Source organism: Lemur catta, chromosome 9 (genome assembly GCF_020740605.2).
Source record: "Lemur catta isolate mLemCat1 chromosome 9, mLemCat1.pri, whole genome shotgun sequence".
NCBI lineage: Eukaryota > Metazoa > Chordata > Mammalia > Primates > Lemuridae > Lemur > Lemur catta.
In genome coordinates, this window is record NC_059136.1 from 98,046,349 (window position 1) to 98,058,753 (window position 12,405).

General features: G+C 45.3%; 1 protein-coding gene across 1 annotated transcript in view; it reads left to right on the plus strand.

Moving 5' to 3' along the window:
- Window positions 1-12,405, plus strand: part of PXDNL (peroxidasin like) — a 383,932-nt gene that overhangs the window by 227,638 nt on the left and 143,889 nt on the right. The window contains 1 exon segment of the mRNA XM_045560482.1: window positions 11,321-11,392. Within this exon segment, the coding sequence (XP_045416438.1) occupies window positions 11,321-11,392 (72 nt within the window).

Consider the following 12,405-nt stretch of genomic DNA (forward strand, 5'->3'; position numbering starts at 1 on the left):
AGGGACCGTCACAGCGCAGCCTACTGCACCCTTCGCGTTTCTCTCCTTTCCCTTTTCCTCATCCGCAGGTGCAGACGCACCTGTGCTTTCCTTTGCCTGTGCCTTCATCTGCTGCTGACATCCTTCCCTGTGTCCCACCGTCCTCTCCTTGGGTTGTTGAAAGCCTCATCCTGCCAGGTCCATCTCGCGCACCAATGTGCCCACAAAGACTTCAGGTATTTTTTTTCTTCTTTATTGAATCCTTAAGCACTTGATGCTGCCTATATGACATTTACGGTGTTACATCTCATTACTCCGTGTACCCACTAGGCTAATTACTAGCGTCTCCACCTTCCCCACACCTAACACAGCGCTTGCAGCGGAGGCGTCTCGGACAAGCACGCCGCGCCTTCCTCCGGCGTGGGAGTCTCGCCCCCGCGGGTGCGGCGTTGGCGGCCTGCGCTCTCTCGGTCCGCGGCGCTCCCCGCGACTGCGCCTCAGCAACCCCTCCGGCTCCGCACCGGACCTCGCGGAAATCTTACATTCAAAATGTCACCTGATCAGCCTAGATCTCCTGTGCTTCCTGGGTCCTGTCTCAGACCTCCGGTCAGGGGACAGTGTCACTTTATCTCAGCTCTACCCATTCCTTCCAGGTGTGATTTTTCTGTGTGTAGCCTCTGGCCACTTCCCCCGCGTGCCCTGGCTGTGCTCCTGCTGTCCTTTAGACTCGGATAGGAAGGAACCTCAACTTCTCCTTCTTTGTTTCTACCTTCCGCTCCATCGTGTTGGAGGAAACCACAAAATTGCATAGCTGTGCTGTTTTGAGTCACAACAAATCTACCTGGAATCTCAGGTAGACCCTCAAATAATTCTGACAGCTTTTCTGGACATTAGCGTTAGGTAGGAGACACTCTAAGAGAATAAGATATTCTAGAACTAGGAGAAATGAGTTTCTCAGTGGTTTCAGTGGGTCAATTCAGGTGAAAACCGAAACTTGAGGGTGGCTGAGCAACCATGACGGAGTGAAGTGGCACTCCGGCCCCCCACTGTGCCTCAGAGCCAGCCTCCCCTTACACGCCATGGTGACCTGGCCTTCCACTTTTCTAGAACCTTGTGCCAAGGGTCTCTTGGGCATTATCTGTGCTCTTGTAAGAGTCCTGCGGTATAGATAATATTGCTGTTTTTTGGATTTTTTCCACAAGTTTTAATGAGCACCTTCTGCATGTCAGAACTCCTTTTGGAGCTGAGCTGTATCCCTAAACATATAAGATCTCCAACCTTGAGAAAGTTGTGTTCTAGCAGGGAAGACAAGCATTAAAACTAAGAAATAAATAAACATATCACATAGAATTATGCGAGTCAATGGCAAAGATTTAAAAATATAGATATGAGCAGAACTGGGGAGGGAGGCATTGAGCAGTGCCAGGAAGAGGGAGTGTGGCTGCGGTTTGGAAGAGGCAGGGTAAGAGGAGGGCTCACGGGGCAGGTGGCACTAGAGCAAAGACCTGGTTGCGGGGAGGACGCGTGTGCATGCGGGAGGAGCATCTCAGGCAGGGGACAGCCCCTGCAGACAGCCCTCTTTAGGAGTGTGCGTGGCATGTGAGAGGACCAGTGTGGACGCTGGCCAGTGTGGCTGGAGCAGAGAGGCCCAGTTAGCACAGGACCTTGCGGATCAGAGAAACAGACTTGATTTGTGTCATTGCAACAAGCTATGTGCTTTTTGTTCTGATTGAACACTGGAGGATTTTGAAGGAAGAGACAATGGGCCTGACCCAACAGGTTTAAAATGATCACTCTGACTTCTGAGTTTTCTGCATTCCTCTTTTTAAAAGTTTATTTTTAATTGATAATTAAAAATTGTATACGTTCGCAGTGTGCAGCATAATGTTTTGATATATGTATACATTGTGAAAGAGCTAAATCAAGATAATTAGCATATGTATGCATGGTCTTACCTCATATGTCTATCTTTTTGCATGTGTGTGGTGAGAACATTTAAAATCTAGCTCAGCAAGGACGAGCTGTGTTGACAATAGACGGCGGCCTGGCAAGGGTTGGGGCAATTAGGGTGTTTTGTTATAAATGAGGCCGGAGTTGGCCTCTGACTAGGGAGGTGGCAGGATAGGTTTTGAAGGGGTGCAGATTCTGGATCTATTTTGAAACTAACTCCTTGGATGCAGGATGTTGGAGAAAGAAAAAAGTCAAGGATGGTGTCAAGGTACCCAGCCTAAGCCACTGGAGGAAGGTAATCGCTGCAATGGGAGTCTGTGGCTGAGTGGGCTGCAGAGGCCAGCCCAGGATGAGTCTGAGATGTCCCCGAGACAGCCGTGGGACATGCAGGACAGGCAGCAGTGGGGCGGGCTCCACGGAGTGAGATAGCGGTTGGCTGGCTGCGCAATGTGGGTGTCATCAGCGCCTGGAGGTGTCCACGGCCCTAATGCTGGATGGCACTGAGCGTGGCTAGAGAAAAAGAGAAGCCCCGGGACTTAGCCCCGGCATCCCAACTTACGAGGCGGGAAAGGAGAAGGAAGCAGCAAAGGGCCCTGAGAACAGAGTCAGTCGAGGCGAGAGGACCCAAGGGCATGGCACTTTGGACACAGCGGAGGAAGCACATCGGGGAGGAGGGAGTAACCGGAATAACTGACGGGGTCAAATGCTGCTGAAAGGCAATTAAGGAAAGGAATAAAAACTGAGCGACAGCTCCAGCAGGGATGATAAAAATGAGCTGAGCTTCTTGTCTTACGTGACAATTCCAAATGTGCCCCTCTGTCCTTACTTCATGCATGTCCCTTACATTCCACAGTTGACTTTGCCTTTCACTTTAAGGACAAAATTAAGGGCAAACTTAATAGACGGCCCACTAGCTTTCCCAGCGACCAAGAGACGATTATGAATTGGTGCCCATGTCCCCTGTTCCAGCCTGTTTCACTGGGACATTTTCCTGCCCCCTCTTCACAGTGGCATCTTCCAGTAGTGCTTCTGATGCCGCTCAATCCCTCTGGTCCTCACAGGGTCTTCTGCACTTTGCTTCTATTCATTCTTTCTCCTTCCTCTCTGGCACCCCTTTGCTCATTTTGTTTGTCCTGGGCTCTGCAGCGGCTCTTCTGCCCTTGTAGCCTTGAATCTCTGCTCCACATGGCGGCCACGCTCACCACCACTGCTCCCCGCTCAAAAAGTAAGCCAGGCTCGAGTTTGTGCTTCTCACCCTGGGCACTGCTGACATTCTTGGCTTGGTAGTTTCATGGGGGCTGGCCCGTGCAGAGCACGACATTGGGCAGCATCCCTGCCTTTGCCCACTAGAGCCCAGTGGCACCACCATCTCCAGTGTGACAATCACAGTTGTCTCCAGACATTGCCAAATATTCCTGGGGCGGGGTGGGGGGAGCAAAATCACCTGGGTTGAAAACCACTGCAAACCACTCCTCTAGCTGGAGTGTCTCTCTGTATCTCTCTAGCTAACTTCCAATGCTGTGTTCACATTGCTACTGGCAATGTTTGTAAAATGAAAATTTCATTAAGAAATTTCATTTCTTTGAATCTTGTAATGTGTCCTGATATCTTTAAGGTAAAGTTTAAACTTCCTTGTTGACCACAAAGGCAACGTGTGATCCAGTTCCTGCCTAGTGCTATTTTCCCAAAGTTTTGCAGACTCCAGTGCCTCTGTCCTGCCCAGCTACTTACTGTTCTGTAAAAGAGTCCTGCACTTTCATGCCTCTGTGCTTCACATATATCTGTCTTCCAACTTTCTAAACTGTGCTTTCTCTTTCACACCTGGGTAAGTGCTGCTTGTCCATAAAAATTAGGTAGAGAATCCTTTTCCCTGCACAGCTTCTCTTTGTCTTTAAATCTGATTCAAAACCTTTGCACTCTCATGGTACTCCTTGCATATCATCATCTTATTACGTATCCTACTAGACTGTGGTCATTGATTTCCTGCCTTTTACCTCTTACCTGCTTCTAATCTCTGAGAAGGTCGAGGATCTTGTCCTATACTTCTTTGACACTCAATAAGTGCTTATTAATCCCAGAGGAGCAAAGTTACTTCTGACATGAACAATCGCTAAGTCCTTAATGGGGAAAGTACCATTTGGATTGAGCTCAAGTGGGTGGGAAACACTCTGAACGTTAGACACCATGAACAAAGTAGGGGAGGTTCGGAGATAGCAGAGTGGGTTGGAGGGTGCTCAGACTCATAAGGGAGGAGGACAGTCACAGGGTGACACTAACCCTGGAAAGCCTTGAACTCCAACTGAGACAGTGGGAAGACATTAATAAACTAAAGGGGCTGGTATGATCGGCATTTTTCAGGAAGAACTCTCAGGTAATCTGATATAGTTTGCATTGGAAAGAGGAGACTGGATTTAGACCATTTATAGCTATTAGTTTAAACTCTCTTAGTGAAAAACTTTCTATAACTCTCAATCAGACCATACCTAAATTGTTTTAGAAACATGACTTTTTCCATGACTATTATAATTTAGGATTGAAATAACTCCTTGAATAGGAAGCTTGTGCAATATGATTTTTAACTGGTTTTAACTCTTTAAGAATAAAAAATTTTCTGTATAATAGATTTTGGTAAAATACACTGTTACTGACTTTAGCACAGCATGCAAATGAGCTACTGGAAAGCTTTTCTCTTGAACCTAATGGATTATGGTAATGCAGTCAATTTTTCCTTTATAATCAGTTAAAATAATTTACAGTTCTCTGAAATAAAGATCTCCATTCAGATGCTTAATTAATTCCTAAACTGTATGAATAATTTGTTGGTCTAACAGATCATTCCTACTTGCTCTTGTGCAATGAAGCTAGAAAGAGCACATTTTTATCTCAGCTGATGTGTATGGGGAGTTGAAATCACTGCCACGCACCCGGCACATGCACATGGAGGCAGAAAAAGGTGGGTCCCAAGTCAGCAGTCACCAAGCTGCTCCTGCCCCAGGCTGTGTCTCGTGCTCTAGGATTCTTGAGGTCTTATTTTAAACATCCCCTCAACTGCGTGCCTCAGGTTCAGATGTCCTGAGCTTATGTTTCACACACATAGAGACACATGTGAAATCACACACGCCCACATGCTACTTCCTTCTACTGACAGTACTCCTTTTTTCTTTCTAATCTCGAGGCTTTTGAGGAAATAAAGACAGCCACTTTGTACAAAAGGTTGGGAACATTGAACTTATACTCTAGTTTGATTGTGCAGTTAGATACAGATAAATATAGCGATCTCCTCCCATCTCTGCTGCCACTCTGAGCGGGGTTGCCAGGGTGAGCCTACAGCACAGCAAATTTGTTTTCATGTGGCTCAGTGAGTTCATGCGAAAGCTGAATCAATACCAGTGACTTCTCACCCTGCATCCACATCATTCTCTCTCTATTATTTTTGTTGTCATTTTCTGGCCAGACGTTCTTGCTCTTCATGCTAGAGAGCTTATGAAGATATTTGTCCTCACTTTGGTGGCCTCATACCTGAGGATGGCTGTGTAAGTGAACAAATATTGGGGTAAGGGCTGTCAAATACGTTGTCAATGCTCACAGAAATATTTGATTTTTAAAATATCCCTTTGGAATGAGGTGGTTTCTCTTTGAGAAGCCCCAGGAAGAATTTGCTAGATGTCCCCTATGTTTGTCAGCACCTAATGATTCCATGAGATTGTAGGATGTACAATTAGACATACATTATTATAGGCCTTACAAAAGTCAGGCTTGTGTCAATGTTTGGGATGGTTCTTTCCCAAGGAAATGTGATGCCCTTATAGGATGTTGAGCCAATGTTAATTCAGAAAGCTTCTCTTAGGGCTCATATGCCCATCTTTTGTTTTCTACCGTAGAATATGCTAAGAGTTCTGTATGTTATATTTGCAAAGACAATGCTTATGCAGAAATACTGGCTGGTCATTCATTCTTTCAGTGATCAACTCTATATTGACTATGTATCCATCAAACCCTGTGCTAGGAAACTGGGAATGTGTAAATGACCTTAAATCCAATATTGTTTCTGTCCTCATGGACCTTAGAGTCTAGTTGGGGAAGGCTGAGAAGACAATCGTGCAAAGATCCCTGTGGGCAGGGCTGTGGCAAGCACGAGGTGGAGAAGGCAAGAGTGCTGGCTTGAGGTGGGCATGGGGAGGAGGTTAAAGAGGAGGCTGGAAAGGCACTTCCAGCTGGGACCAGGCAGGGACTCTGGCTGTGAAAGAGCTCTGTCTCTATTCTTACAAAACGGAAAGCCACCTCAGGGTCTTAAGAAGCTGCTACAGAGGGGAGAGCAGGGGGTGAGGCAGACCAGTTGCAGGATGTTTGCATCCCAGTCCCTGGGGCCATGGTTTGCTCTAGTGCGGAAGGAGTGGATGGGGGGAGAACGTGATAAATTCAAGAGACAGTTAGGAGGTGAAACCAAAGAACTCTGAGTCAGATAGGGCACAGGGAGTGAGGGGACGAGGGTGTCAGTGCTTGTGCTCTGACTGGCACCGCTGCAGTGGAGGGCAGCAGGTGCGGGGTGGCAGCTCACGGGTGGGGTTTCAGACATGCTGGGTTTGAGGTGCCTTTGAGACATCTGGAAGATATTCAAAAAGTCATTGGCGGCCGGGCGCGGTGGCTCACGCCCGTAATCCTAGCCTTCTGGGAGGCCGAGGCGGGAGGATTGCTCGAGGTCAGGAGTTCGAGAGCAGCCTGAGAAAGAGCGAGACCCTGCCTCTACTAAAAATAGAAATGATTTGGACAGCTAAAAATATATATAGAAAAAAAAAATTAGCCGGGCATGGTGGCGCATGCCTGTAGTCCCAGCTACTCGGGAGGCTGAGGCAGGAGGATCGCTTAAGCCCAGGAGTTTGAGGTTGCTGTGAGCTAGGCTGACGCCACGGCACTCACTCTAGCCTGGGCAACACAGCGAAACTTTCTCAAAAAAAAAAAAAAAAAAAAAAAAAAAAAGTCATTTGCTATATGGATCTAGTTCCTAGAGGTAAATCTGGGCTGGAGATGTGATTTGCAAGCCTTCACTTAAGAGACGGTAACTGACACCGTGGGTGTTGATGAAACCCTCTACGGAGGCTGTGTGTGGACGAACATGAAATGACAATGGTGATAATTTTCTGCTTTCTGTATATGAAGAAACAGCTACTAATCTATTTATGTCTAAACTTTTTGAAGTGATGTAAATAGATTTAAAGTCCTCTCAAGTAATCATTCATATTTACCTACCTGCAATAGATCTGCAAAAATGTCAAGGTTATCAACAGCCTCGTAAAAATGAGGTGTCAGAGAGGAGAGACGTGCTGTATTATCAAGGCTCAGAAGTGAGCGGAATCAAAGCTAACTCCCTCTTTGACTGGGCTCAAGCCATCAGATTAATCAAACAGACCTAACTTAGAACACCCTACTGCTTTGAGTTAGTTTAAAGATTTAAAAAAATATATTTTTGAAAAAATTTTATTAGAAAATTTGTCAAACCATGTAGACACAAAACTTAAATGCCTGCACTATAAGCAAACAGAACTCTCTGGACTTTCCTATTTTCCTGCAAGAAATAAAATCTACTTTTGTGCATTTTTCACATTCATTAGTACTGAATTCAAATACCAGCTGTTTATTCGACCTGCAGGGCTTCCCTGGGTAAGTGCAGAATTGGGGTGATTTACTCTAGGGAAGCACTGCTGGAATGAGGAATAAGCAGGGCTCTGTGATTAGTGGGTTCTCAGTGGGAGCCTTCTGGAAAAGAGATTATACATTTCTTATGAATTATTAAATATGAGTTGCTACCTGTAAAATATTTAAATGTTAAATCAATATTTAACAATTACTTTAATTACTGTGCAGCATAAATCACATGGTAGCTATGATATTGAATAAACTATTTTATGCTATTTTAACCCTTAGATTGTTTGGCGTGATTTTAGTTGGCTCTGTATATGAGACGCTCTGTTAGAGAAAGCCGTCTTTCTTTCTAGTTCCAGGAACCAGACACCCGTGCAAAGTACAGAGGATGCACGTTTGCTGCACGATGGCAGGGGTACTAGTACCAACTGAAAGTGCTTATACTAAAATCAAGTTTTCATTATAACAAAGAAATTGTTCAAAAGTATAAAACAGTAGGAAGGAGGGAAAACTTCATATGCTAGAATATTCACTTATAAAATCTGCTAGTTTTCTCTAAGCTGGTTAACCTACCAACCTGGCTTGTGACCTGGGAGATGGCCATGTGGCTGGAATGCATTGCTTTCTTCCAGATAAGAAAGCCACAGCCTCAGATAAAGGGAAGCATTAATTTAGACGAACCAAGAAGCTGCTTCCAGGAGTGTTTGAGACTGTGGGTTTTGCTGGGTTTGTGGCTTGAATTCGCCATCGATTTGCTCTGTGGCCTTGGGCACTTCTCCCAGGGGAGTATCTGTTTTAACACCCGAGAAAGGCTCTACTCCCCTGATTGTTGTATCAGGTTCCCTGGGTCATCCTGTGTGACCGGCGTGCCAGCCGAGCCTGTGTGTTGCTGCTCTCTTTGCTGCTAGAGGCTGTTGGGCCCAAGTGTTAAGAGAAACCTCTGCTGAAACTGAACCTTGGTCCTGGCATTTCCAAGTTGTGCAAAATTGAACAAGTTACCTCATCTTCTGTATTAGCCATCCCTGACGCTTTTGCCACCAGAGACCAGTTTCATGGAAGACAATTTTTCCAGGGCCAGAGTTGGGGGTGAGGGGTGGTTTCAGGGTGATTCAAGCACATTACATTTATTGTGCAGTCAAACCTCTCTGCTAATGATAATCTGTATTTGCAGCCACTCCCCAGCGCTAGTATCACCACCTCAGCTCCACCTCAGATCATCAGGCATTAGATTCTCATAAGGAGCCACAGCCTAGATCCCTCCTATGCGCAATTTACAGTAGGGTTCAAGCTCCTATGAGAATCTAATGCTGCTGCAGATCTGGCCGGAGGCAGAGCTCAGGCAGTGATGAGAGCGATGAGGAGCCGCTGTAAATACAGATGAAGCTTCACTCACTCACCTGCCCCTCACCTCCTGCTGTGTGGCCAGGTTCCTAATGGGTCATGGATTGGTACCAGTCTGTGGCCCTGGGGCTGGGGACCACAGCTCTATACCACATTTTTCCCAATTAAATAATGGGGTACTTAGAGAACCTACCTCACAGTGTAGTTGTGAAGATTAAAAATGATTAAATACATGTAAAGTACTCAGGACAATGAACATTTGTGTCCTTCCCATTATTATTATTTAAATTGTGCTAAATTTGAAGCCCTCATTAGCACTGATTCTTATTCACCATCAAATTCTATTTGTACTCTACATTACTGAACATGTGTAACACACACACAGGTTGGAATACAATCATGTGATACATTTCACTTGGTAAGAAAAATATTGTAATAGGCCAAGTGTGGTGGCTCACGCCTGTAATCCCAGCACTCTGGGAGGCCCAGGTGGGAGGATCGCTTGAGCTCGGAAGTCTGAGACCAGCCTAAGCAAGAGTGAGATGCGTTTTTACTAAAAATAGAAAATATTAGTTGGGCATGATGGTCACAGCTACTTGGGAGGCTGAGGCAAGAGGATCACTTGAGCCCAGGAGTTGGAGGTTGCAGTGAGCTATGATGACACCACGGCACTCTAGCCAGGGTAACAGAGAGAGACTCTGTCTCAAAGAAAAAAAGAAAGAAAAGAAAAATTTTGTAATAGATCTCTTTTGAAATCTTCACTTTTTGCAGTTATGGAAGCTTTTCTCTCTCCCCTCCCTCCTCCGGCAGCCAATCTCCCCATCTCCTCCTGTCACTCTCCTGGGCTCTGCCTCCTTTGCTAGGTGCTACGCCAATGATGGGAGGTAACGATTTTGTAGGGTATAGTGTGTGTGTGTTAATGTGTGTGTGCCTGTGTGTAATTCAATGTAACAAGGGTACAGTTGTTTTACTCTAATGCTTAGATAATCGTGTCATTGCAGTGCCTTACACAGTTCTGCCATTGTAGCTTTTATAATGAACAGGGCCCTCGGGAGGAGGGCATGGGACCACCAGCCAGGATGCCAAGTTTCAGAGGGTGGGAGGGTGCAGCCCTGGCTTTGGATCCAACCTAAGGCAGTTTGAAATGATCATTTCTTTCCAACTGCGTCCTTTTTATTCTATTGTAATTATGCTTTTTCATTAGGTGTCTCAATTGCTCTTCCTACAATAATGATTTTATAAAAAAGAAGCCTAGAAATGAAATAGAAATGTTCCTTTTCTTTAAAGATTTTTATTTTCTTTTTTCAAGAATATTTCATTGTGATTAAATATATTTTATGCAAACATGAGATGTAAATCTCCTCCTTTTATTTGTGTGCCCTTACTTCACGTCAAATAGCTTCCCGTTGACAAGGTCAAGTAGCATTTACTGTGTCCTTCCACCTGGTTATGTTAATATACTGTCCTCCTCCCAATTTGGTATGAAACTTGGTTTGTGCTTTTTCATGGCATCTGAGGTGCTTTCTCAGGTGCTTTCTGCCGTTCGCTATACACTGATGTATGTCGCTGTTGGTGTCATCGAGATGATTTGCGGAAGCTGTGTTCAGAAGTCAGGCGCAGGGCATATATTTAAATGTTCCAAGAGGAGTACGCAGACCCGCCCAGGGATGCTGCCGTGGACGAGTAAGATTAGCTTTGCAAAGGTCTGCGTGGCGCTGTGCTTTGGAAGCGTGTTTCCCTCCTTCATCACAGGATTTCTGAGGGATGTGCAAACCTTTCCTTCCGCAGCTGTGCTGTGTGAAGAGAAGCCTTTCTGAAACGGCAGCTTTGGAAGTGCCTCCTGGATCACTTGCATAGAGGGATCACTTGCATACGGAGGAATGAAAAGGTCTCATTCTAAAGGATTAAAACAAGACACATGACTTCTCATCCATCCCCCGGCGTTAGAATTAATTCAAGTATTCAACAAAATTACCTAAAATATGTCATCTTTTGCCTCCTTGGGGCAGGAAAATTCTCCCTCTTCTGAAATGTAAATAAGCATGTGGTCACTTGTAATGTGTCTTATTAGGGTTGTGATCTTAATTATTACTCTAGCTTCACTTACTTTAAAAGTTTTAACGAGTAGAGGGGTAGTTTAACCAACCACTCAGCGTTCTTAGGCTCCCTGAGAAAAGGGTGGCATGGTGACCCTTTCTGGTTGGGCTTCAGGTTCCCCTTTGGAACATCTTCACACCCCAGGCTGCAAACAACAGAAGAGATAAAATAGCTCAGAGTTTCTGATTATTGTATCTGATATATAATGGTTGGTGCCAGTGAAATTTGTAATTTCAGCTGACGTTATTGCTAATTCTTCAAACATTTTCCTTACCAGCACAAGGAATAACCAACTTGATTTGGTGCCTTCCAGCTATATTCATTTCAACCAACTAGAAGCGCTACAGCCAGAGACCTTTGGGGACCTTCTGAAATTAGAGAGACTGTAATGCTGATGCCTTAGGTGTCCTTTGCTTCCGCTGTGCACACTCTGTTTACACGACCCGCAGGGCTGCCCCGGGGGGCGGGCGGTCAGGACACTGGGGGAGGCTCAGGAAGCAGCGCCTGCGCCTTGGCTCTATCAAACAACAGGACCCAAAGACTTTCTATAATTTGAAATCAGTGGAGAAAAGGTGAATGATCTAATTAAAAATAGGGCAAAAGAGATGAACAAGCACTTCACAAATGAGGTAAAACCACTTAAAGAACTTAGGGCAGAGTCTGCTACCGTTGAAGACACACATCCCTGTGATCCAGCACTTCCGCTCCCAGTTGCACACACGACAGGAATGCACACGTGTGCATCGGAAGACGTGTTCTCGTGTTTACAGCAGCCTGTTTCTGACAGCTCCACGCTGGCAACTGCCCAAGTCTCCACCAACAAGAGGATAGAGAAATGTGCTGTTGTATATTCATAAAATAGAACACTGTACTACATGAACGACTCTCAGAAACTTTCTGAGAAAATAAATCTAAACACTGAAAATTGCATAATTCTACTTGAGAAACAGAGAGCAGGGACACATGCAGCATTGAAAAGTCACGTGGTGGTCCCCTGTGGTGAGAAGGGGTCGTTGCGTGTGGCGGGAGGAGCTTCTCCAGTGGGGCTAGGTTTTGCCTTTTTGTTTTCCTGGGTGGTCATTACACGGCCGTGCCCGGTGCCGGGCAAGGCGTCGTGCTCTGCGCCACGGTGTCTGCGCTTTTCCAGATGGATGTTTTCTTTCAATGAAGCTTTATAAAATAAAGAATGACAAACCAAGGGACAAGGGGCAGCCTCCTTATGTTTTGTCTTTTATTGGATGAAGGTACTCTGCTACTGCGGTTTCTCTAATACCTGATATTAGCACATTTATTGTGTCTTTAGCTGATGGTATAGAATACTTTTCTGAAAAGAAAGAAAATGCAGAATCACATAGCTAAACTTAATTAGGGATCTGTTTTCCTAAAAAAAAATCTGAA